This window comes from Panthera leo, chromosome D1, assembly GCF_018350215.1.
Source record: "Panthera leo isolate Ple1 chromosome D1, P.leo_Ple1_pat1.1, whole genome shotgun sequence".
Lineage (NCBI taxonomy): Eukaryota > Metazoa > Chordata > Mammalia > Carnivora > Felidae > Panthera > Panthera leo.
In genome coordinates, this window is record NC_056688.1 from 21,693,655 (window position 1) to 21,719,401 (window position 25,747).

At 44.1% G+C, this 25,747-nt stretch overlaps 1 protein-coding gene across 1 annotated transcript in view; it reads right to left on the reverse strand.

The window, feature by feature from the left end:
* Positions 1 to 3,535: 3,535 nt before the first annotated feature.
* Positions 3,536 to 25,747, reverse strand: part of SIAE (sialic acid acetylesterase) — a 38,812-nt gene continuing 16,600 nt past the window's right edge. The window contains exons 4-10 of the mRNA XM_042904768.1: positions 19,923 to 20,061; positions 17,344 to 17,521; positions 15,600 to 15,709; positions 14,906 to 15,039; positions 6,763 to 6,917; positions 5,587 to 5,776; positions 3,536 to 4,238 (exon numbers count right to left, since the gene is read on the reverse strand). Of these exons, the coding sequence (XP_042760702.1) occupies positions 3,987 to 4,238; positions 5,587 to 5,776; positions 6,763 to 6,917; positions 14,906 to 15,039; positions 15,600 to 15,709; positions 17,344 to 17,521; positions 19,923 to 20,061 (1,158 nt within the window). The 3' untranslated portion in view covers positions 3,536 to 3,986. The remainder of the gene's footprint in view (positions 4,239 to 5,586; positions 5,777 to 6,762; positions 6,918 to 14,905; positions 15,040 to 15,599; positions 15,710 to 17,343; positions 17,522 to 19,922; positions 20,062 to 25,747) is intronic.

Here is a 25,747-nt window from a genome sequence, read left to right on the forward strand (position 1 = left end):
GAAACAAAAAGTCCTCTGTAATCCTTCCTACCGGCTCTTTGCCATTCCTTACCCGAGAATGTGCTTGTAGCTCAATACGTTGAATCCACATGATGGCACAGATACAACATGCCGGGAGGGCAGGGGCTCCCACCCTCCCTAACAGGCTCACCCAGTCACTTCACTAGCTCTGTAATAACTTGACTCTGTATTTTGTGCAACCGAATGTGTTGGACCCTGCCCGTGGCACTAAGGTACAGGTTTACCGCATCACCCCATCTGGACCCCAGCAGTACCGCGTGGGAGGCCCTGCTGTCCGTCCAACCAGGGACAGGGACAGCTGGAAGGAAGCAACAGAAGGACCCCAGAAGGAGGAGAACGAGGAAGGAGTGTCAGTTGTCACTGTGCTGCAGTCCGTAGCTGCTGACCAGGGACAACACGAAGGGGTTTGTTTCCTAGGAACAGATGGGCAGCAGAAGTATCAGAAACGAAAGTTAACTGCTAGTAATTGTATGGCTCTTAACTCTGGTCTCTATAAGTTTGTGCAGCTTTTACAGTACAAAAAAATAAAATTAGGATAACACCAAACCTGGGGTAAAAGGGGGATTACTCAAAGCTGTTCATGCTTTAACGTTTTTCTTTCTTCACTGCACACGTTGGCTGGACATATGTGCACTCCTACAGAAATGATATATGCTGCTTTTACCATAGAGCAAATATCTTTCCATTGTATTACATTCTGAGTAAAACACATACAAGAGAACCTCATTTTAAGAAAGATTATTTAAGATTTTTTTAAGTTATTGCGCTGCTTGCTTTAATAAGAGTATTTACTTTGTAGCTTTCCTAGAAGAGTAATTTTCAAAGTACAGATCTCAACCCATCAGTTGTTCCTAAACTTAGGGAGGTAAGACCTACACCTGTTAAAATTAAATAAAACAATTATAACTTAATAGAATGCATCACATGTCAAAAATTGAAATTTGGGTTTCAACTGTAGAATGTATATATGTATTTATATAAAAATCACATGTACACACATGAAGGGAGTACATGGAATAAAGGTAAAATGTTTTACTACAGATCATCCTTTTTAAAAACTTGAGCTTCGGGGCGCCTGGATGGCTCAGTCGGTTGAGCGTCCCACTTCTGCTCAGGTCACGATCTCACGGTCCGTGAGTTTGAGCCCCATGTCGGGCTCTGGGCTGATGGCTCAGAGCCTGGAGCCTGCTTCCGATTCTGTGTCTCCCTCTCTCTCTGCCCCTCCCCCATTCATGCTCTGTCTCTGTCTCAAAAATAAATAAACGTTAAAAAAAAATCCTTTAAAAAAAAAAAAAAAAAACCACGAGCCTCCCTCCACCCCAGTATACTTAAAACGTCTTTTCATCTGTTGGTTAAGAGAGTGAAATCTGACAGTATCCAGTGTCAATGGGAGAACGTAAACGGCACTGTGCCCTGGTGCGAATGTAAACTGTTGGACCCTTCAGGAGAGTTAAGCTGCAGGTATCAAACTTTTAAGCATGTTTAATCCTTAAAATTGTTATTTCACATTAAGGATACTAAGGAAGAGGGGCGCCTGGGTGGCTCAGTCGGTTGAGCGGCCGACTTCGGCTCAGGTCATGATCTCGCGGTCCGTGAGTTTGAGCCCCGCGTCGGGCTCTGTGCTGACAGCTCGGAGCCTGGAGCCTGCTTCGGATTCTGTGTCTCCCTCTCTCTCTGACCCTCCCCCGTTCATGCTCTCTCTCTGCCTCAAAAATAAATAATAAAACACTAAAAAAAAAAAAAGGATCCTAAGGAAGAAAGTACAGTATGATGTTTGCATGTAACATTCATCACTGTATTCGTTTTAACAGGGAAAAATTGGAAAAAAAAATCTGTGTCCACTAATGGAAAAATTGGTTAAATAAAGTATGGGGCTCCCACAAACTAAAACACTATATTCAATTTACATAGGAAAATTATTTTACTAGAATAAGCCAAAAACAGATTACAAAATAGTATGACATGTAGTGTATAAAATATAACCCAAGCAAATCAACTGAATGTTTACCAAAACATTAAATGTTTTTTGCCAAATGGTGGATTTTAGGGTGATTTTTACTTGTTTATTCTTTTTGTTTGTGTCCAAATCTACAATAGTTATAAATTTCATTTTACAAATACTAAAAAGTTATTTTCACTTGGGAAATTAACTGAGTTTCCACAGAATGTTTAAAAGCATTCAGCCATTAAAAATAAAGTTTCACAGGGTGCTGAGTGGCTTAGTTGGTCTGGTGTCCGACTTCGGCTCAGGTCATGATCTCGCAGTTCGTGAGTTCGAGCCCCACATCAGGCTCTGTGCTGACAGCTCAGAGCCTGGAGCCTGCTTCAGATTCTGTGTCTCCCCCTCTCTCTGCCTCTCCCCTGCTCGCGCTGTCTCTGTCTCTCAAAAATAAATGAACATTAAAAAAAATTTTAAAGTTTCACGTGACTTTTCATTAGTATATCCACTACCTAAACCTAGTATCTCCCACTGTGTGCACTAGGAAAGGAGCCTGGGTATGGGGTTCCTGACCGTGTCCAGCTGCCTACAAGTTAGAACAGCCCAGGAGTGAATGTGTGTTGGCACAGGGGAGGGGTGGACCCGGAGATTTATTTCTCAGGAGTCTCTGTTCCCGGGTCCCTGGATCCCCTTAGGCCAGAGGCATATGAGGTCAAAGTATGGGTGTTAGGAGTTAATTGTACACTAGGAAGTCCTCAGAGGAGCCAAAGTTCTTTGTATACTGCATAGTTGTTTTGTTTTCTTACTAAAATAAATCCTGACACTGACAGCTATTCCTGCTGTTCAGCGCTACACCAGGACCCCTTGGGGTCAGGTGCTTATTACTTTAGTTCTTATTTTTCCCATTAAGGGAGTGGAAGCTACTCAAATAAATCTTCCTCCTTCCTCATGCTTCAAAGCACATTTACTGTTCCTAACCCAGTTTTGGTGGGCTATAAATGTTTACACGTCACTAATGATTATACTTTTATTTCCAAATTCTAATAGAGGACAAAATTACCAAGTGCCATTAGCTGTTTTTAATCAACCCATAAGCAGTAGTGCTACGTTTTTTGTTTTTTTTCTTTTTGCATTAGGATTCTTAACAGTCACAGAAGCCCACTTTCACATTTGTCCCATCTGGATTATTTTTCTAAATGCTTATTGTGTAGCTTTATTTTCAGCCTCTTTTTTCTTCCATCTGGGTTATCCTTTTTAGAGGTAAACCTCTTACCTTAGAAAGCCTGAGATTTGTATTTAACCTGTTTGCCTGTCCGTGACCTCTACTGCCATGTTTTCCTGAGCCCGTGTTTCCCCCACCCGTCACTGACTGCCTGAGTGCCTTCCTGGGCTGCCGCCACCTCACCCTTTCTCCTCATTCCTTAAAGCAGCACCTCCCCAGATGCACACACACAGTTCCTGTTGGTTTCAAACATTCACGTTATCGTTCTTAGACTGAAAGGAAAAGAACTGGCTTTGGCTTAAGACAGAACACAAACAGGCCTAGAAAGAGTTCATCTCCACATAAGAAAAAACTGTTGGGAAGTTGAGAAACTTTATACAGAGATTCAGTAACCACTTACCAGATTTTGTAAAGAAGACATAAATAGGAGCTGGCCCACATGGCCTTCAAATCCTTTCCAGCCATGAGTTTCCACAGTTCTGGATATAAGTAGACAAAAGTGTTAGACACTGCACTCTCCACAGGGAAATGAAGGACACTGAAGTTCCATTTGTAGCTGGGAATTAGTCCGGCAAGACACCTAGGCTGACTAGGGGACAAGAGGCAAGCATCTCATTAGCCTGCCAGCACTGCTCATCGCCTATTCAGAACACGGACACAGCCATGTGCTAGCTGGGAGCTGTCCAGTGCGGCTTTTCTATTAGTTGCCTTTAAAAGCTATAGCTGTCATCACTTCCACAGCTAAATGCCCACATCGAGAGGACCCACACTTATGTCCAAGGCAATGATCGCAAGGCCGCTAAATCATTCAGCAAGCTTGCTGAGATCTCCAGGGATCTGGTCCGTCATGAAAGCGATGAAGGGAGGAGCCGGCAGGGTGCTGCTGGGGTGGTACAGGGGGCACCGCTTATATTCACAAGGCCACGTGGTCCAGGCATAGCGAACAGCAGCCGGAGTGCCGCGACAAGAACTGACGTTCAGGGCCAGGGTCTGGGCTGAGAAAGGGCCCATGGGAGCCGGGAGCCACTTGCACTGACGGTCACTGCAACATGAGATCTAGTAAGAGAATCAGAAAAATAGGAACGGTTAGGTCAGTGAGGATACTCCAAGAGACCACAAGGGACAGAAGGAGCCACTCTTGGCCCAGGATCCATTTCCTACAATAACCAGAACAAACCCGAACCCAGGTTGGTGCGATAATGAATGTTCCTGTGATGAAATAAATCAATTTTTAAAAAAATATTAAATTACTGAGGGAGACAAGGAAACATAATCACATAGAGCATTTAGAGAGGGCTCCCCTGAACCTCCTTGCTGTGAGCCTTCCGACCAGATGGCATAGCAGGCAGGAAGTGAGGGAGCGGGGCAGTCCAGCGGCTGCTACAACTCCAGCACTCCCGAAGGGGCCGGGGGACGAACAAGGGGCACAAAGGAACCTTGGACAGAGAGCCTTTCTCAAACCAGAAAGCAATCCAAAGAAGGGGACATGAAGTTTTCAGTACCCCAGGTTAAATTCTGTCCTGCTCCCCACTGATTCTGGGTCCAGGTGACAGGCCGTTCTGCCATGGGAGAACTGAAGTCAGAACGCAGACGTCTGGGGAGCTAGAACTACCTAAAACCCAGTGTCCAAAGAAGCTCAGTGGGGCAAGCGCTGCCCTGAGGCCTGTGAATGTTGTAGTTAGGACTCTAGAGGAGGAGCAAGGATAAACCTGTGTAATTAAAGTCTGTCTTTAATATTCTTTCATTCCCTCCAGTGCCCTCTTTTCATACAGCAACCTCCCCAGCCAGCCTAATGGCCTCCTGGTTCCCAAAGAAGCTCATTTGCATGTTCCAATAGGAATGCCTCACCCCCACCCCCAACTAGGGAAGAAAGACTACATAAGCTCTTTAGTTATTAGCCCTAGTTCCACAGTGGAATGATCCTCGCTACGCGCTAGAAGAAAGTAGTTTCATTACATTAATTTACAATGAGCTACAAATTCCCAAGCTAAGCCTCTCAAAGGAAACACTAAACTCAAAAGACTATCAGAATTTGCGATAGTGTGACATAAAAAGACACCCAAGATGAGGGAAACACTCTGGAATAAGGAATCTTCCAAAGGTAACCTACAAATAAAGCTGCAGGCCCTTGCCAGAGCAAAGATGGATGCTCTGGGAGCGAAAAAACAAAAGGAATATTTTAATGTAGATTCATTTTCCTTCCCTTGATTGTCCTATCAAAATTGCCCCTAAGTTACAGAATTAATAGCTACTTAGTCACCCTTCTGAGATAAACTCAGCCCCGCCAAAAACCAAGATCCCCTTCAACAGAAATGTTACAATTAAAGAGATGATGGGCCTCAGTGTGGAGAAATCCTGACTCCCAACCCAGGATGAACCCCTATTAAGTTCTGGCTATTCTCACCTCAAATATTTTGTCCTGCTTCTTCACCTGGATTTGCTGTGAATATGTGAGGTTTAGCAGCCCCCTGTCAGCCAGGAGTTCCATCTTCTCAGGCAGCGGTCCTTGAAAGATCAGTTTCTCACCATAGGCCACAGCCCGGGCCCCCAGGTGCAGCCTGTAGGCCACAGTCTGTTTATCTCGAGGGTGGATGCTACCGGATAAAGAACAGGCAGAGAACTTTGGGTTTTCACTGAACAATAGCCACATTTAAAAACGGGGGGGGGGGGGAAGGATTATACAAAGCACCCTTTAGGAAGGTAAGAACAAAGTTGACTGAATCTAACAGGTCAATGGCTCGTCAGCTTAAGAGACACGGTGAACGGTAGCCATAATGGGGCTCCAGGCATCCTATGGGTTAGAAACCTTGAAATAGCAGATGACTTGGAAGGAAGGAATACAGGTCCCTGAGTGACGGAGGAAAGGCACTGGAACTAACCTAGGAGAGCTAACTTAAACTTACTCCAACCACTGGCAGTCCTGCGTTTCATCTGAATTAGGTGTTCACATGTTCAATGAATAAAACCCTCCAGGTTCAGATAGGACAATCAATAAATATTCATTTGTCCAAAAATAAATATTCGTTCAAGTTCCCACTATAAACCAGACACTGTGTGGGCCCCATTTCATATTTCAAATCCCCTTGTATCCCACAGCTAGCGTGTGGTAGTCATTGGAGCCGTTCACAGATATCCCTTTATTCCTCCTCTGAGTTGACGGAAGAATTCCGTGCCTGCTCTCGCTGAAGCCAGGCATGGCCATATTGCCTGCTCTGAGCCAATGCAACGTGAGTAGAAGTAACATGTGTTACTTTCATTGCCAGTGTGAGACTTTAAGGTGACCGGGAGCCCAGATCAACCTGGAACCTCCATCACTCTAGATCTGTGAATGACTATAACGAGCAAAGCCTCTCTGTTGACCTTCTTTGGACATGTATTGTGAACAGGAAGTAAAATGTTGTCTCATCAGGGCGCTGAGATGTTGAGTTACTGCAGCACATCCCCAGTGTAAATGATTGATAAGGCTCCGAAGGTCCAATCCTCATAACACCCACTCTCTGCCCCTCACAAGTGAACATCAGAATGAAGGCCACAAAGAACATAGATTATTGTTCAAGCAAAGCCCAAGAAGCACCCGTACCTGCCATAAGGGGACGTCCTATCACAGAGATCCATTGCTACTGCCATGAAAGTGTTGGGCATCCTCACGTTGGGGACATAGCCAAAGTCTGCTGTTTGATGCCAACGGATCTGGGGAAATTTATCATCTGAGGTTGCAGACAAATATGAAGATAACTGGAAAGTAGAGAATGTTGCATCAGAATTTTACTGCATCAGAATCCTACACCAGAGTCTTTTTTTCATATATAGACTCTGCTTCTGCTTCATTAATCTGTTCAAATACCCATTCAACAAGTATTTACTGAGTGTCTTACTGTTGTGGCTCAATTCCCCTCACCCCACACAGCGTATCTGTGCCCTGCTCTCATCAAGAGGTGGAATCTATTTCTCCTCTTACTGAATCTGGGAGAAGCCTGTGATTTTCTCTGACCAACAGGATGCAGGGGAAGTGATGTGCAGCTTCTGAGTCATTGCCTCAATGGCCCTTGGCTTCTAGTTTCATTCTCTTGGAACTTGGAGATGGCCATGTAAAAAGAGTCCAGCTACCCTGCTGGAGAAATTACATGGAGAAGGGGACCCTGGAAACAGCAAGACCCTTAGGGGAGAAAGGGGTTATTGTCCCAGCAGTCCCAACCAAGAGCCCAGTCATGTGAACGCTAGAGGCTCCAGTTCAAATTAAAGCCACATGAGCAAGACCGGCTGGCATCTCCTAGAGCGGAGATGAACCATCCCAGTTGAGCTCTGCCTGGCTGACGCATGGAATCATGAGCATCATGAGCAAATACAATGGCTGATGTTTTACAACCACTAAGTTTGGGGGAAGTTTGTTACAAAGCAACAGGTAACTGATACATCTGTATTTAACATGGTCAAGTGCTGTAGGGAAGCAGAGAGGAATCTGCTGAGAACATGTGGTAAACTGCATCAAAGACCCCAATTCTTCACATTTTCCTATATCCACAGCCTCTTTCCATATGGTTTTGTGGTTTCTCCCACTAAGAAAACGAGTATAGGGGCACCTGACTGGCTCAGTCGGTTAAGCATCTGACTCTCGATTTCAGCTCAGGTCAAGAGTTCACGGTTCGTGAGTTTAAGCACCACTTCGGGCTCCATGCTGACAGTAGAGAGCCTGCTTGGGATTTTCTCTCTCTCCCTCTCTCTCTGCCCCTCCCCTGCTTGCTCTGTCTCTCAAAATAAATAAACTTAAAAAAAAAACAAAGTGTATTTCCCTACCACTTTCTGAGCTCAGTCATATGGTTCGCTTTGGTCAACAGATTGAAACAAAAGTTATGGTGTGTCAGTTCTTAGCCTAGGGCCCAAGAGACCTGAGTGGTCCCATTGGCTCCTTCACATTTCTGCTGTCACCATGACAAGGACATGCCTAGGCTAGCCCATGGCTCTCTGGAGAAGGAGGAGAGCTGTGGAACAGAGCTGCCTCTTCTGACCCATGCCAACCATGCCCAGGAGAAAGCAGAGCCCCCACCCCACTCGGCCCCATCCCTGCCACTGACCCACAGAGATATGAAAGAGTTCAGTGGAGCTCAGCCAAGATCAACCAAACCCCAGCTATCCACACATGTGAGCTATAATAATAGTTATCTTAAGCCATGGAGTTTTGAGGAGATCTGTTACACAGCAGTAGCTAACCAGCACAAGTACTTCACAGCTGTGTTGGTGGAACAGACCTAGACATAAGAAATGTTAATAAACAAGGAGTGCCTGGGTGGCTCAGTCAGTTGAGCATCGACTCTTGATTTTGGCTCAGGTCATGGTCTCACAGTTCATGGGATGGAGCCCTGCATCGGGCTCTATGCTGACAGCACAGAGTCTGCTTGGGATTTTCTCACTCTCCCTCTCTCTGCCTCTCCCCTACTCACACACACTCTGTCTCTCTAAAAATAAATAAACATTTTTAAAAATGCTTTAAAGAGAAGTTAATAAACAATAGTATAAAATAGCATGGATTGAATGTTATATTGGAGCCAAAGACAGCAAGTACTCTGCATAAGAACAAAGTTTATTATTATAAGAAAACACGACCTCCAAATATGTAAAAAAAGAAAAAGAAAAGAAAAAGAGAGAAAGAAAGAAAAAAGAAAAGAAAGAAAAGAAAAGAAAAGAAAAGAAAAGAAAAGAAAAGAAAAGAAAAGAAAAAATGGATGGGCCCAGAAAATATAAGCAACCACTACAAACAGGACATGTTAGAATCTTATAATGTAAAAAGGTAGGAAGTAAAAGGGCAATTTTGAGAGCAAGAGAGAGTAACTGAGCTGAACTTGAGGGTTTATGGAGGAAAGACAACGTTGGAAAGATAGTGAGGCAAGAGTTTGGATAGAATTCATATTTTACCTATAAGCAACAGGGAATCACTGTAGAGTGACAGCTGGAGGACACTGTGAATGTACTAAATGCTGCTGAACTGAATACTTTAAAATGGTTAATTTTACATTATGTGAATTTCACCTCAATTCAGAAATTAGAGAGCCGGGGTGCCTGGGTGGCTCAGTCGGTTTAGCGTCCGACTTCGGCTCAGGTCATGACCTCACGGTCCGTGAGTTCAAGTCCCGTGTCAGGCTCTGTGCTGACAGCATGGAGCCCGGAGTCTGCTTCAGATTCCGTGTCTCCCTCTCTCTCTGCCCCTCCCCCACTCATGCTTGCTCTCTCTCTCTCTCTCTCTGTCAAAAATAAACATTTAAAAAAAAAAGAAATTAGAGAGCCACTGAAATTATTGGCATGATAAAAGGACTATTTCAAAGGATTAATCTAGTGATCATGCAAATGATCCTGTGAAGAGCCCGAAAACAGACAGACTGATTGGTTCAGAAGCTACTAGAACATTCTAGACACATAAGAGAAAGGCCTGACCTAGGATAGCAGTAGGAATGGGATGGGCAGGAATAAGATAACCTAAAAGACAAACTGACAGAAGCAGGCAATCACCTTGGATACGGGGTGGAATACAGGGAAAAGACAGTATCCATCCTTCAGAATCTGTAACACCTAATTATCTGCTTGGGATTCTGCAGATGTAGGTAAAGTCCTCTATCAGCTGACTTCAAAGAAACCAAAAGAAGAGTATGTGGAGAGCCCAACTCAGATAAGCCTTTAAAATGGGGTACGTAAGTCAGAGACTCCTACTGGCCTTCAAGAAGTCAGCTGCCATGAGTTCTATGGCTTCAAGGAAATGAATTCTACCAATAGCCACCTGAGCTTGGAAGAAAACCCAAGCCTCAGATGAGACCCCAGCTCTGTCCGACACCTTCACTGCAGCCCCAAGCAGAGGACTCAGCTAAGCCATGCGTGCCCTGACTCCTCACCCAGAAAACCGTAAGATAATAAATGTATGTAACATTATTTTAAGCGGCTAAACACGCAGTGATTTTTTATGCTACAACAGAAAACTAATATACTTGTGAAAAAACTTTCCAGGCAGAAGGAAAGGAAAATGGCAGACTCTAGGGCAGAGTAAGCCTAGTGTGCTTAAAGACAGTAAGGCAGCGGCATAGCTGAAGTGGAGTGAGCAAGGCAAAGAAAAGTAGGGGCAGATCACACATCACTTTGTTGACTTCACTCATATGGAGGAACCACTGGAGCCTTCCGATATGGCGTGCATTTCAAAGGATCACTTTAACTGAAATGTTGAGAATATCCTAAAGGGGGTGGAAAGGTAGAAGCAGGAAGATCAGTAAGGAGGCAATATTTCAAGGAAGAGATGATGGCGCCTTACACTAGTGCAGGAGCAGTAAAGGTAGTAAGAAGCTGTCTGACTGCAACATACTGAGTAAACACTCTCATCTAAACTTGAAATTGATAGACTCCTGGAGTGCCTGGGTGGCTCAGTCCATTGAGCATACGACTCTCGATTTTGGCTCAGGGCGTGATGCCAGAGTCGTGGGATCGAGTCTGGTGTTGGGCTCCGCACTGAGCACAGAGTGTGCTTAGGATTCAATTTCTCTCTCTCTCTCGCTCTCTCTCTCTCTGTCTCTCTCTCTCTCCCTCTACCTTTGTCTCTCCCTCTCTCTCAAAAAAAAAAAATTTAATTTTTAAAAATTGATAGACTCCTACTCCTGCAAAGGACAGAGACTACCAGAAAAATTCTCCAATACTACTATGACGCATGTGGTCCCACTCTTTCCTCCTTCCTTAATTCTCTGATATTTATATCACCATGTTCTCTGATGTAGACTGCAACTTATTCTTAGCCACAGTCCAGGCAATGAGAGGCATCAACCTATTATCCCTCTTTTACAAACCATGATCTAACATAAGTCAAACCACAAGCTGGCAAACATCCTGGGCGAGCAACCACTGTCTTTGGGCCCCGTTTGAAATCTTCTGTCCCCATCAGGGAAGCTACATGATGAAGAGAGTGCTCCCCACAGCCTTCTCACTCCCATGGCCAGCAAATACCTGAGATCATCCCAGACAAACGTGGCCAAATGAAGGCTTGAAAACAGGAAGTTTTCTGCTTCTTGACCTGTTCCAGAAAGACTAGAAAATCATCAGGAAAACACTGGTGAGGTTGCAACGGCAGCAGAAGGGATGTGATCTGGAACTAAGGGGACATTTCTAGTTCTCTTATCTCTCGGCAAATCTGCTTTCACATATGAAATGATAAAAGGTGCTGAAGCTTCACAATCGAATTTCACGAGAAGACCCAGTGAGCAACACTGCTTCTTCCCACATAACACCCAACAGACCGAAAGTGGAATCATGCTCGGCAGCCAGTGCCATGAGGAGGATCACAGCAGCAGAGCCACCAGAAAGAGTCTAGGGTAAGTACGAGGCTGAGGCCCAACACCGAGAGATGCTTACACAGCCGCGCAAGCCAAGGAAGTGGTCTCCACATGGCCGTTTGTGGAGAATTCCTGCAGCAATTCTCCAGTTTCACCACGCACTTGCACCTGACAGGTGCACTTGACTCGCTTGCACTATGACACAGTGGCCACATGGAGGCACCAGCATACTCCATACCCAGATGAAATTCTTGTTTTCCCTACTCTGAGATCCGCTAGGGTGCCGTTCAGTCTCCCACAGCGATTAGTAGAAACACCACCGCTAATGAAGGCATATAATAGCCAAAGAATAAAAAAGGGGCCCCATTCAGAAGACTTTACAATAGCATACTGTATGTACTTTGCACTTCACTCCCGTTGCTCCACACCCGCTGTACAAAAGCATCTCCTCAGGACTCCCTAGCCTCCTGGTCTTCTTTCCCTCCCATGCTTCCGGTCACCTCACTACTAACAACTCTCAGATACGTGTGTCCGGCCCGGGGCATTCTGCTGAGCTTGAGCCCTGCGTCTCTAACCGTGCTTTAGTTATTGCAACCATCATTTCAAATTCAACACCTCTACAAAGCCAATTCATCTTTCCTTGCAGACCAACTGTCTCCCCCCCCCCCCGCCAGATTTTCTGACTTCTCTCACGGATGAACCTTATCTGGCATGTGCCAGGCTTTACATGAGTTAGCTCATTCAATACTTAAAATAATACTCTCCCTATTTAATATCTGGCTCAAAATCACAGAGCCGAAGGAGCGTCAGGGCTGAGATGTGAATCCACGCAGACTAGCTGCAGATCCATGCGCTGAACCATTATTTTGCCATATGTGGTATTTCTCTTCAAAGGTATATGTTTGTGCTCCCAGTTTCCCACAAGTAACCAACATATTTTTGTCGATGGTGATCAGTTAAAGCCCCTGCCAAACAGTAAGGCCTAAGGGCAATGACCAGGTCTCTCTGATTCGCACTGTATCTCTAGCACCTCACACAGTCCACGGCATATAAGAAGCATACAACACACGGTCTGAATTGGCTGGAGTCCCATTCAAATCACCATCTACACGGCAAAGATGAAAAAGAACCTCAGAAGTCCAGATGTAGTTTCCACCACCAGAAATACAGATCTGCTGACAGGGCTGGCTATTTTGACAATAATGAGTAGAATAATCTGGTTTCGAAGTCAAAACAAAGGTAAGAAGGAAGAAAGAAAACGGTTGTAAAGTCAGTATAAGTGGAAAGGAGGTCCATAAAAGTCTTCATCCAAGAAAAGGCGTGGTGCAATGAGACAAGGTAGAAGACACGTGAGGACGGTGAGCAGAAGGTATCTGCGGGACATGCAGAGGCAGACATCTGGAAGCATGTGTCCAATTCAAATCTGAAAGCCCGTTCCATTAGTATGTTGTGAGCTGGGCCCCGCTTTTCTAACACCTTACTTGTTTCATTTCCTGTATTTCAGAAGAGTCGCCACTTACCACCCTGCTAAAGAGTGCAGGTCTTGGAGGAGGCATGTGAACAGGTAAGGCAAAGCCATCATCAGCTTGGTTAAATACGTTCATTCCTTTTAGGCGAGGACGAGAGCAGAATCCTTGTGTCTAGTTGCCACTAATTAAAAGTGTGATTTCTCTTGATATATTTTTTCACTTATGTGTTAGACCATATTTAATAACTGCTGACCAGTTAGGTCCCGAGATACAAGTGTGACGCAGGAAAACATGATGCCGTGTGCGACTGACATGCAAGGAAAATGGGGGAAGGAGAGGGTGCTAAGAAATTACCCATCGGGGGAAAGGAGGTGGTGCACCCCAGATGCTGGACAGTCACAGAAGGCTTCCTAACTGATGTCCAGGCTGAGAGCTAAAGGACGAAGTTGGTCAGGAGAGTGCAGGAGAGAAAGGGTGCTCCAGGCAAAGAGCAGGGGCAGTGGGCCGGGAGTGAGAGACCAAGGCTCACTACAGGGGCTGGAAAGGACAGCACCAAGTTAGGGAGGGCACAGCCAAGTACACACATAGCTGCTAAGAGTACACACTGAACACAAATTCATAAATTTCTACAGAGAAACCTGAGGACACGTTCAAATTAATGTTCAATTTAATGTAGCAATTTCATTTCTGGGAATTTATCTTATGGAAAGAATTAAGCACGCATGCAGTGATTTAGCTACAAGGACAATCAACGCACCACTGCTTACAAAAGCAACATGTTTAAAGCAACCGAAGGGTCCATTTCTTGAGAACTAGTTAAATAAACTGCAATACAACCATATTTCAAAGTATTCTGCAATCATTATAAATTGTGCTCAAGATTAATATTCATTGGCATGAGGGGCGTCTGGGTGGCTCAGTCGGTTGAGCACCCAACTCTTGGTTTTGGATCAGGTGGTGATCTCATGGTTTGTGGGTTTGAGCCCCACATCGGGCTTCGTGCCGACACAGCAGAGCCTGCTTGGGATTCTCTCTCTCCCTCTCTCTCTCTGCCCCTCCCTGCATGCTCTCCCTCTCTCTCTCTCTCCCTCTCTCAAAATAAATAAATAAACTTAAAAATATATTTATTGGCATGAAAAAATGTTCACAATACCTATGAAGAGAAGAAGCAAGGGGCGCCTGGGTGGCTCAGTGGGTTAAGCGCCCGACTCTTGATTTCGGCTCAGGTCATGATCTCACAGTTCATATGTTTGAGCCCCACATGGGGCTCTGCGCTGATAGCATGCAGCCTGCTTGGGATTCTCTGTCCCTCTCTCTTCTGACCCTCCCCTACTTCCTTTTTATCTCTTTTAAAATAAATTAACATTAAAAAGAGAGAGAGAGAGAAGCAGCAAGATATGGTACAGTATTATGGTATGGATCCTCCTGCGAGAATACATGAACAGATTCTGGATTGTGCAATTGGAAATGTTTTAGCTTTTTTTTTGCTTATCTTTTAAATATCTTTAATGAACATGTATGTATTTGTTTTTTAATAAGAAATATTACTGGGGCGCCTAGGTGGCTTAGTTGGTTAAGCGTCCAACTTTCACTCAGGTCATGATCTCATGTTTCATGAGTTCAAGCCCTGTGTCCAGCTCTGTGCTGATAGCTAGAAGCCTGGAGCCTGCTTCAGATTCTGTGTCTCCCTCTCTCCCTGCCCTTCCCCTACTTGTGCTCTGTCCCTCTCAAAATAAATGAACATTAAAAAAATAATGTTAAATAAAAGAAATATTACTTATTAACTTTTTTTGAAGATGTAATTGTCCCATCAGTGAACTGAGATGAATTAAGTCTTACAGTTAGTTCTTGACCAGCAGACTATGAGGGCAAAAAAAGGAATATAGATTCCAGGAAAGAGACCTCCACAGAACACCCCCACCTCAATACCCAAAACCTGCTTCCTCTCAACACATACCTGGACAAATCCAAATGGGAAGAAACGCTCTGTCTGCCCCTGGGAGCCACGGTGGAAGGCTTGACGCCAGTCTTCAATGAGCGCAGGGAATGTGCAATTGTACAGGTCCCTGTTAACATTTATATTGGACTCCCCTAAAAACAGTCCAGATTATGAGAGGGGGTTGGGGTAGATGCAAACATGGCCACACGTTACTCCCCAACCTCTACCCGTGCCCTTAGGGAATGAGTCTTCCTGCAGTCTCTCTGGACTGGCCTTGTCACTTGCTCTGGCCAAGGAGGCATCAGCAAACATGATGCAAGCAGAGGTGTGAAGAATGCTTCAGCTCTGGGGTTTGCTCTCTCTTGATATACTTGCAACCCTGAGGCTGCTGTGTAAATGATAAAGAATCTGAACTAATTTGCTGAAGGATAAGGGACCACTTGAGTACCAGGGTGCTCCAGCAGTCAACAGACAGGAGGGAGAGGCCAGCCGAGGCCATCCAGCCACCAGACACCTGCCGGGTGGCCAAAGACACATAAAAGATCCCGAAAGAAATTAACCAAAGTAGTCGATACAGGAAAACTACCCCAATAACCCACCAGATGGGGAGCCAAATAAAACTATTATTGTTTTAAGTCCCTAAATCCTGGGCTGGTTTGTTACACAGCAAAAGCTAACTAATACAATGGAGAAACAACAAATTAACACTCACCCTGGTACCATATCATCCCTTTCAGTGTCATATTATGTAGTGGATGGATCATGGCATTCCAGAGAACAGAGTTCTTATTGGGACCGGTTACAGAATCAGACCGAGTGAACCTAAAATTGATAAGAAGCACAAGTATCATGAGAGAGCTAGTGACCGATCACATCATGGTCCCTAAACTGGGAGTCTACCCAACTTTCATCTGGGGTAAACGTCTGATGATAGCAACACAAGATTAGACCGAACCACTCTGTTTCCCATGAAAACATGTCGAATAGCCTCCAACTTTCATATCTATCCAGGTTCTTCCCAGGATAAATGTATCAGTCAGTACAAGTTCAGAGGGGGCCATCCCAGTTTCCAGATAAGGTCACTAAAACCAGAGAAGAGGAGTATTTTATTGTGAGTGTCTCAAGCAGACAATAAATTTACTCAACTAGTACTCAGTTGATGCACACTTGGATTTTTTTAAGCTTTTTGCTTATCTTCCTCATAGCTAAAATCACTGCATATAGGCTTATTTCCTTATGATAAGTGCCCAGAAATGACATTGCTGGGTCAAAGGGCACATTTTTTTCAAAGCTTTAAACGTGTTCCTAAACTTCTCTGTAAAATACGTATATGAATTTATACTCACGGGAGGTGTGGATGAGAATGCCCACTTCCCCACACCCTTGATGGCATCCCTTCACGTCCCCAGAGACCTGGGAAGCCTGGCTCTATCTAGATCCCTCCCACTCTACCTAGGCCATTCTGTCAGTCCCAAAGTGGAAGGTCTTCCCTCCCCGACAGGCATGACTTTACCTAAGCTATACCAAGAGCTGAAGTTCAGCCTCTCTCCAGGGCCCTTCCCAGATTTAATGACATAATATTTATGAAAACAGTTCACAGACTATTAATCTCTGTGTTAATATTAGTGTCAGGATTTTAATAACTATTCCTTTCTTCCCCACCCCATGTGTTCTTCCTGATCCAGCTTTTCCTGATCGTGCTTTCATAATCAATATACTAATACATCTCTTTGATTACATGAATATTTGTTCTTCATGTTACAGTGTTTATTCTCATGGACAATAGAGCACAGTGGTTAAGAGCACAGACATTGAAGCCAGACTTTGCCACTTACCAGCTGTAGCCATGAGCAAGTTACTAAACCCCTCTGAGACTTAAGCTTAATAGCTTAGTATGTTAACAGTATCTACACTTGTAGAGGTTGTTGGGAGTATTAAGTGAAGTCATACATATAAAGTGATGATAACAGTATCCAACAAAAAGAAAGCTTTCAGTAAGTATTAGCTATCACTATTATTAAGGAAAAGGATCATAATTGCTTCTTGACATATTCTCAGATGATCGTGGTGCTGATGACAATAAAAATAATACCTTACGGTGGCACCTGGGTGGCTCAGTTGGTAAAGGGTCTGACTCTTGGTTTCAGCTCAGGTCATGATCTCACAGTTTGTGAGGAAAAAGCCCACATCAGGCCCTGTGCTGACAGCTCAGGACCTGCTTGGGATTCTCTCCCTGCCCCTCCCAACTCATTCACACACTCTCTCATGCTCTTTCTCAAAAATAAATAAACTTAAAAAAAAAAAAAAGAATACCATACATGTTCACAGAATAAGTTACATACATTCAATACATATTTGGACACTCAACACAGATTTGGCTCCCCAAAGGAAACCATGCTCCTTCTCTCTTACATAATTTCCAAGGCTTTCTCCCAGACTTCAGGATGATTTCTTACCCTCGTGTAGGAACACCACAGGTTTTCAGTGACCTTCCAGAAGACCAGGCTTCAATGGGTGTCCCACCCCACGAGGAGGAGATCAGCCCAATGGGATAATGCAATGTGTCATACAGGTTACGCCCAAAGAGCCAGCACACTGCTGACATGTACTTGAAAACTCCATGGCCTAAGTTTTCTGGTCAGAAAAAGTTAAAGAAAAAATGACAGAAACATAGTAGTTTACATATAAGTCACCGGGTTGGCACTGCAAAAGATCCAAACTCTACAATGCGGGCACTCAAAAAGTTGACAGTGTAATACTGGGAATTCAAATAAATTGCAAATGAACTGTGAAACTGAGTGAGCGCCTTCTAGGTGCCAGGCACTTCTAGATGGCTGGGATACAGTGAATAAAGAGATATGGAGAGACATGGAGCCTCTCCTCATAGCTCTTACATTCTACAGAATAAGACGTTCAGCTGAATAAAATATACGACCCAATATGGTTAAGTGCCTCAGAAGGTACAAACAGGTGGTAAGGGGTTTTAACAGCAAAAGAAAGAATATCAAATGAAAGGCAGATCACAAAAAGTCTAAGAATGACCCCCTCTCCTGTGCTTCCATTAATCTTCTATTCACAGTGTTTTCCTTAACCCCACTTAACTATTAGCTACTCGAAGGCAGGGCCCTTATCTTCTTCACTTCTGGATCCCCGATGTCTAGTACCTAATGCAGAGTCAGTAAATTCACTGGCTGGTGCCGGGTGGCTGTGGGTAGCTGGTATAAAGGTGGGCCCACTGACAGTTAGGTATAAGGAAAAGGTAAATAAGAAGGAAGGGAAAGGGAATGCAGGGCTGGCATTCTATCCAGAGGAAACAATATATTAAAAAAGGACACAGAGTAGGAAAAATGTTGAAAAGTATGTGACTGGAGCCTAGACCACAAAAGGGGACGAGTGGAAGATAAGACAGGAGGGGAATCACATCTTGGAGGAGAAAAAACAGAAAGCCACTGAAAAGGCTTGGGAATGAGAATGTGTGGAAGGCAGAACAGCCTTCCAAAGATGTTCACACCCTGATGCCTGCAACCTATGGGTGTGTGACCCGAAGTGGCTAAGGGGACTTTGTAGAGGTGACTGGGGTTGAGGACATTGAGACAGGAGGAGTACCATGATTAGATCAGAGGCGGCTCCTTCATACCGGCCCACCTTCCCCACCACAGTCAGAGAGACGTGACATGACAACAGCAGAGGAGGTGGCAGAGATTTGAAATATGACAGCGACTTGACCTACTGTGTTCCTCCCCAGATACCTGCTTGCCTCGCCTCTGCCAGCTGATCACCGAAACGTCGCCTTTCTCAACTGAGACCCCCATGGCCACCCTCAACGAGAAACCACGACCCCATCCCAGTCCCCAACAGTCCTACTGCACCCCCTTCCCTGATGTATTTTATTTATATAGTTCTGTCTCATTAGCTTACACCCTCATCCACCCTATCCCTTGATCCCCAAAAATGTATTCGGTCTCAGAGTTCAGAGAGTAAAAGGGGGATAATAGGAAGGTATAATATATTATCCAAACCTAACTGATTCCTGAGTTTGGGATACCATGTAAGGAGAGTTCACAGACCAAGAAATTTATCCAAAAATTTACCCAAATCTCTTCAGTTCCTGAGTTCTCACAGGGAGAATTCAGATAGTGTAATACTGAGGACCAGACACTTTGTATAGAATTTACTAATTGTATTAAGCATTTCCTGTATTCCTCCGCACTGGAATACAAGCTCCATGAGAACAGGTGTCCTTCAGCAGGGTCAAGGGCTAGAGTGTTCCCGAGTGTATAACTGGAAGAACAGCAGCAGCCTTGAGGTGAACAAGTTGTTGAGGTGGAAGGAGAAGACAAATTACCAAGAGTGAACATAGAAAAGGCAGTGAAAAGAATGAGGACAGAAAATACTCTAGAAAAGTTTAACAGAGCAAAGGAGAGCGGTGAGACACCATGAGACGGGGGATTGTCATGTTTGTGTGTGTGTTTTGTTTTGTTTTGTCTGCTTAGAGTAAGAGAAAGGCAGAATCTGAGAACAGAGCCTGTGTCTGTCCTACTCACTGCTGTGTCCTTGGGGCCCAGCACAAAGCCTGACACAGAACAGGTGGGAAATAAAGATTTTGTGCTGAATGGACATGGGGGTGAAAGACCAGAGCTCGAGGGGTAGAAGGCCCTGGAAGGGGAAGCGCCCACATCACAGGTAGCCCTGAAAGGACAGCACTCAGCTGTGTTCGGACACAGAAACAAAGGAAGGAAGAGAAAAAGAGAAGAGCATTGAGGCAGTGTTGAGAGATGCTGGCAGAGCTCATGTGAGTGGCCTCAGTCTGTTCAGTGAAGCTGAAGGAAGTGTCATTTGCTCGTAGCAGGGGGGAATCTCGGGAAGAAATGCATGAAGTGGCTACCCCCAGAACTCGGGTGGAGAGTCAACGAGAAATGAGTATAAGGGTGGCTGAATCCTAATAAATAGATCAGAACCAAATTCAGGGTTCCAGAGTCCTCCTAGGGCACTGACCCAGTACGTAAGAGGTGGCACACGTTCCACAGTCACTCACCTGAGGTGGGCTTAGACCACTGCAAGTCAACCTTGGCCAGGTCCTCCAGTTCCTGCTCTGCCTCAGTGAGCGACACAGAGAAGATGCGGACAGACTGATAGGCCGCAGTGTTAGACAGCTCTCTTGTCGCATTGAATATCTAGGAAAACAGACAGGAATGTCATTTCTTACATCAACCTAGTGGGCGGCCAACTAGCCTACCACCTCTTAGTAAACACTACCCAACCTCTGAGCTCTTCTGAGCCTTCATAAACCAAGATCAAATAAATAACCCAAACCAGTGAAGGGCTGCTCTGAATCACCTTGATACACCTTGACAAACACAGACCATGGTGAATCCTGTCCCCAAAGAAGGTAGGAATACCCTGAAATTTGAGATCTCAAGGAGCAAGTCTGAATTGGATGAGGTTTAGGCTAAAGATCAACTGTCAACTAGACCCACTGTAGCATCTTGAAACTAAAATGCTTCTAGTCAGGAAAAGTAACCGATAACACAAAACCATAGCATTCACGTCTCTCCAAAATGGAGCTCAAAAGGCCAGGGGGAGGTAGGTGTGTGTAATCCACAACACAGAAGAGAGGTGTCTTCAAAAGGAACACACCTGAGAGATGATTGTTCGAAGTACTAAGACATACTGAAATATCTCAAATGTTTATATTCTCATCTCATCCTGCCCAATCACTCAAGAAAGGCACAGAAGATAGGGCAATCTGAAAGGTGATGTTCAGCATGGCTGCAGACAAAGAAAAGTGTCCACCCAAAGACCCCATTTCTTCCCAGATCCCTTCACAAAACCTCACCAGTTGCCAAGAGTACGACAGGAATGGCTTGGAGCTTTTCTGGATGAGACTGCATTATACTGAGTAGTTTCTTTGTTAGTCATTCCTCTGTGAGCTTATACAAAAGTGCCAGTTCCTTCCATCCTGATTTTTGAGTTATGCTTTTCTTTTCTTTTACAAAGAATATAGAGTGTAAATGTATTGATTTGTTTTGTAATTTGGGTGCCTTTTCTTGTCTTCTCTATCCCCCCACCCCACCCTGGACTAGTCTGGTTTTCCCAAAACAAAGGGCTAACAGGCGCATCGGGAAGCCCAGTTATCATTGGCCTCAGGGAACAAGAGCTCCAGCTGACGGGACTGCCACACCGAGAGCGCAGGAGGCTGGGATACTTTCCATTGGCCGCTAGCCACCGAGTGTGCAGCTGGCTCCCCTTTCCTCCCACCCACCACACAGAATACAGCTGGCCCTCCAGTCCACAGTGTAAGAGAAACCCTGGAGCAGCCAGAGTGCCCCCACAGGGCATTTCAGTGAAATAGACTGCCCCCTTGAATCGCCTTTCGACTTGCCACTGAGCCTGCTGTGGCCAATAAGACGGCCAGATGCAAGTGAAATGTCTCTCCGATCACTACGGGAGCCACAGCCTTGAACTGCCCCCTGGGTAACAGCAGCTCTAGCCGGTGGGGGTCGCTGGTCTTCACGCTATCAGGACAGAGACTACATCCGTTCTCGGGAAAATTCCATAGGAAATCCAGACACGTTTGTGCAAAATCTTGCCCGGCAAGCGAAATGTAAAATAAACAGTCAAGAGTGAAAACAGCCTAAAGCACTCAGTCTATTCTGGCAGGAAAATTATTTTTCGGCAGCAAGTACCTGTAAAAAGTCACCTCCCTTGAAACCAGCTCCTCTCTGAGCACTAAGGACGGTATGCTGCTTCCATGGAAACCGTGGGTGAAACTGCTTTCCTTCTCTCCTCCCACACTAGCTTCCGCACTGCCTGGGAACTCAAGTGCCGCATCGCAGTGAGATGCCAGCGTGGGGAGGCGGGTACGGGGTGAACATGCTACTTGTCTCATAGGCCCGTTGCTAGCGCGGTGGACTATTCAAGGCCGACAGGGTTGCGGTGTTTGGCACTCTCCCGTGTCACCAGCACACAGACCTGGATCCAAAACACCGGCCGGGAAAAACTTCCATTTTCAAATTCACATTTGTGTATTCTCTCAAGCCAAAACCTGAAAGCCACAGCAAGCGTTTAAAAAAAAAAAAAAAAAAACGCTTGGGGGTGGGGGAAAATTCTTGCTGTACCTGATGACAATTACTTCTGAAATTGGTATCCTTTCCCAATCTCACCAAGCCTTCTTGATGGAAGCATTTCCTCGGGGATATGGGCAGCAAATTTAGGAATAAAGAGATTTCAGGAAGATTTTCATTTAAATGACACTTGGTTTCCCCCGCTGATGAAAGGGGAAGCCTTACTCCATCTGCTGAGATCAAATTTCATCTCATCAAACACCTCAGTGTAATTATTTTCCTACCAAGTATTTAAATGAGGATGTAAATGAATACCAAGGTATTTGAAGTCATTAAGGCTGCTGCGGCGGAAAGAGTGTACCACTGCCTCCCTGGGGACAGGCCGTTCACCATCAAAGCAGCTGCTCGCCTGTGTTCATTTTGTAACCTTTATGCCACATTCTTGAATTAATGAAGAAACGTCAAGAATCTATTTCCTCAGAGAATCTTGGCATGGGGTCTGCGTGAGGGAGCAGGGCCCTTGTGTGAGAGTATGTGAGGCTGTGCGCACGCGTGGGGAATCCATACCAAAGAACACAGGGGAGCTTCACTTAATAAAGAATTTAGGTTTTCTAAGTTAGAGTCCCTTCTCCTACAGTAGAATATAGCAGCTTTAAAGTTGAGGCAATAACTATAAATAAGCCAGCCACCATACCTCCCATGAATCTTTTATTGTAATACAGTATGAGCCCTTTGCTTCTGGATTTTGACTTCTCTACTTGTAAACGAACAATGTCAGGATTGCCAAGATATTGAAAACTGGGCTTCCTTGTCTAACACTGGCCATCTTCTTCTGAGCCTAACTAGAAATATCCAAGTCTTAAGACCTACCCTGAGTTAGGAGGCGACAGATGAACATTTAGACTTTTCTCCATTTATACACATCTCACTCAGTGTTATAAATAACACTCAATCTTAAAATTCCACTTTACCCTAACAACAAGATGGGCATACAATCTGCCATTTCCTTCATTTGAATGTGAAGAGTGGTAGGTTATAGTAGAAATCTTACCTCCTCAGAAAAGTCACACGGAGGAGGGCAAAGAGAAGAGACAGATACCGTGTCTGGGTACATGTGTGTGCATGTGTGCATATGCACATGTACATGTGTACGTGTGTGTGTACGTGCATGTCTGTGTTGGGCGTCTTTAGAGGAAAAAAGAGCAAAAGGAATAAAAGAAGAATCATATAAAGCATGCTTTCGATCAAAAAATAAAGTTCTATAGAATGTTAACAGACTAGAAAACTTGGCTTTTGACACCATCAGCACCTAAAATGCTGTCTTGCAAACTAAGCGCACGATTTAAAACAAAAAAATAAAAAATTAACATGTGGCTGTGTCAGATGGAATTCTTTTTCCATCTCCCTGTATCTCAGAGCTTATAGCCTTAATCTAATGCAGAAGATGCTGAAGAGTAAATTCTAGGCAGAAAGAATGTGTTTACTCTTAACAATCAAAATCTGATTTAGCTTGACAGAAAATGAGATGAGATCCCCTGGCACAGCCTGCTATTGAGAACCTGACTGTATAGATACAAATACATCTGGTCCATGCCTTTCTGTGCAAACAGGGAACTATAATCAAAGCATTCAAGAAAGGACTGTTTTCCTTAGTGAGTTAACAGCAATCCCACTTCTAAACAAAACCATGCTTTCTCTCAAGATATAAAACTTCAGTTTTGCTTCCAGCCACTTGGGCTGAAAGGGAGCCCGGTTAAAGTTCAGTTCGATAAACATTTAAATTCAAAAGTTCCCACATATTTAAGTATGGCAGGAAGCAAGAGTAAATAAGATACTGGTTGTGAAGACATAAATGCAAGAATTTAGATTCTGAATTAGAAAACTAATACAAAAATGGAGTAGGTATGTCCAGAGTAGGATCTTTTTAGTAGCATTATTTAGTAATTAGTTAACAAAAAAAAAAAGAAAAAAAAAAGCAATCCAGGGTAGAAGCAATAAAAGCAAAATAAACCACAAAGTATGTGAAAGGACTCAATTTTATATATTTAAAAAAAAATAAATGAATTGGGGTGCCTGGGGGCTCAGTCGGTTAAGCTTCTGACTTCAGCTTAGGTTACGATCTTGGCAGTTCGTGAGTTCGAGCCCCGCATCGAGCTGTCTGCTGTCAGCACAGAGCCTGCTTCGGATCCTCTGTCTCCCTCTCTCTCTGCCCCTGCCCTGCTCATGTGCTCTCTCTTCTCTCAAAAATAAATAAACATTTTTAAAAAATGAAATAACATAAATAAAAATTTTTTCAAAAATGAGTTGAGATCATAGTATAGTCATAGAGATTTTTAAACCTCAAATTTAAGTATTCCTCAAAACTGGAGAAGCATAATGAAAGAAAGGCAAGAAAATAAATATCAACTTGAGGAGAAACTAAGTTTCAGGGGAAGAGCTAGGAAGACAATAATCTTTTCAAATTCTTAACTTATTAAAGGAAACAAATCAAAGTACGCAGAACATATTTGTGCCAACCCATAATGCAAACAAAACCATTTATTCCTAAGATTCTTGTTTATTTAATGGGACTCTTCATTGCAAACTGAGCCTTTGATAAATCTTTAAGGGATTAGGCAAGTGCATATCAGTTTCTTGTTTTTATAACTTTCTTTTAAAAATTATAGTTAGTTCATGCTCATTACAGCAAAATCAGAACATACAGACAAGGGAAGAAAATCAATCCCAGTTTCAAATGTGCCAAAGAACTTAACTCAGACTACTTTCTCTGAAGTTCTGATAGTGCATAAAAAACCTTTACCTTCTGTCAGCAATATTTCAAGCTAATATAGTTTCAATTATGTCTGTGAACTTGCTAATATGTTGTCCAACCCTGATTTTAATTTAAAAGAAATAACAATGATCTCCCTTACTTTCCTTTTTAAATCAGACAGCTTCCACTAAACAAACGAAGAGGGGACAATTCTGAGGCCCAAAGCTCTAACACCATCACACCCTATCCAGAAATCCACCCTCTTCATTCTAGACAGTTTTTGTGTCTAATTAGAAAGTAGAGCTGATCTTGAAAATAAATCTGAATGCCAAAGACATACAGCACCAAGGCTTTTGTTCTACCTCTGCTGCCTTGCTAGAATACCAAACTACTAAGAACTTTCCTTCCCCTTGGCAACTTTTTCAGTGTCCTTTTTTTTTTTTTTTAATTTTTTTTTTTTAACGTTTATTTATTTTTGAGACAGAGAGAGACAGAGCGTGAACAGGGGAGGGGCAGAGAGAGAGGGAGACACAGAATCTGAAACAGGCTCCAGGCTCTGAGCTGTCAGCACAGAGCCCGACGCGGGGCTCGAACTCACGGACCATGAAATCATGACCTGGGCTGAAGTCGGACGCATAACCGACCAAGCCACCCAGGCGCCCCTTCAGTGTCCTTTTTACCCAGCTTTACTTAAGAGACCTCACTCATAGTCTGTCAGGGCAGCCCTATTCCCTAAGAGCAACGAACACCGGAACCCTTCAAAGTGAATTTCGTCACTGACCAACAGATGGCAAGTCAGTATTCCCTGGTTCCATCCCACATGGCTCCATGCACCCTGTGTGTCCCGTCCCTACTTGGGAGCCTGTGTAGTGCCTTTCCTCCCAAAAATTCTAGCAGAGTAAATAGAGCCTAGTGAAGCCTCTATACAGTTATCATAAAGGAGAAAATATGCTAGGTCTCAAAATTTAAGAACGTCTTCAAAGGCTGTGAGTGAAACAGAGAAAAATGAATTGATGCTAACAAAAGAAATCCTAGGCTATGAAA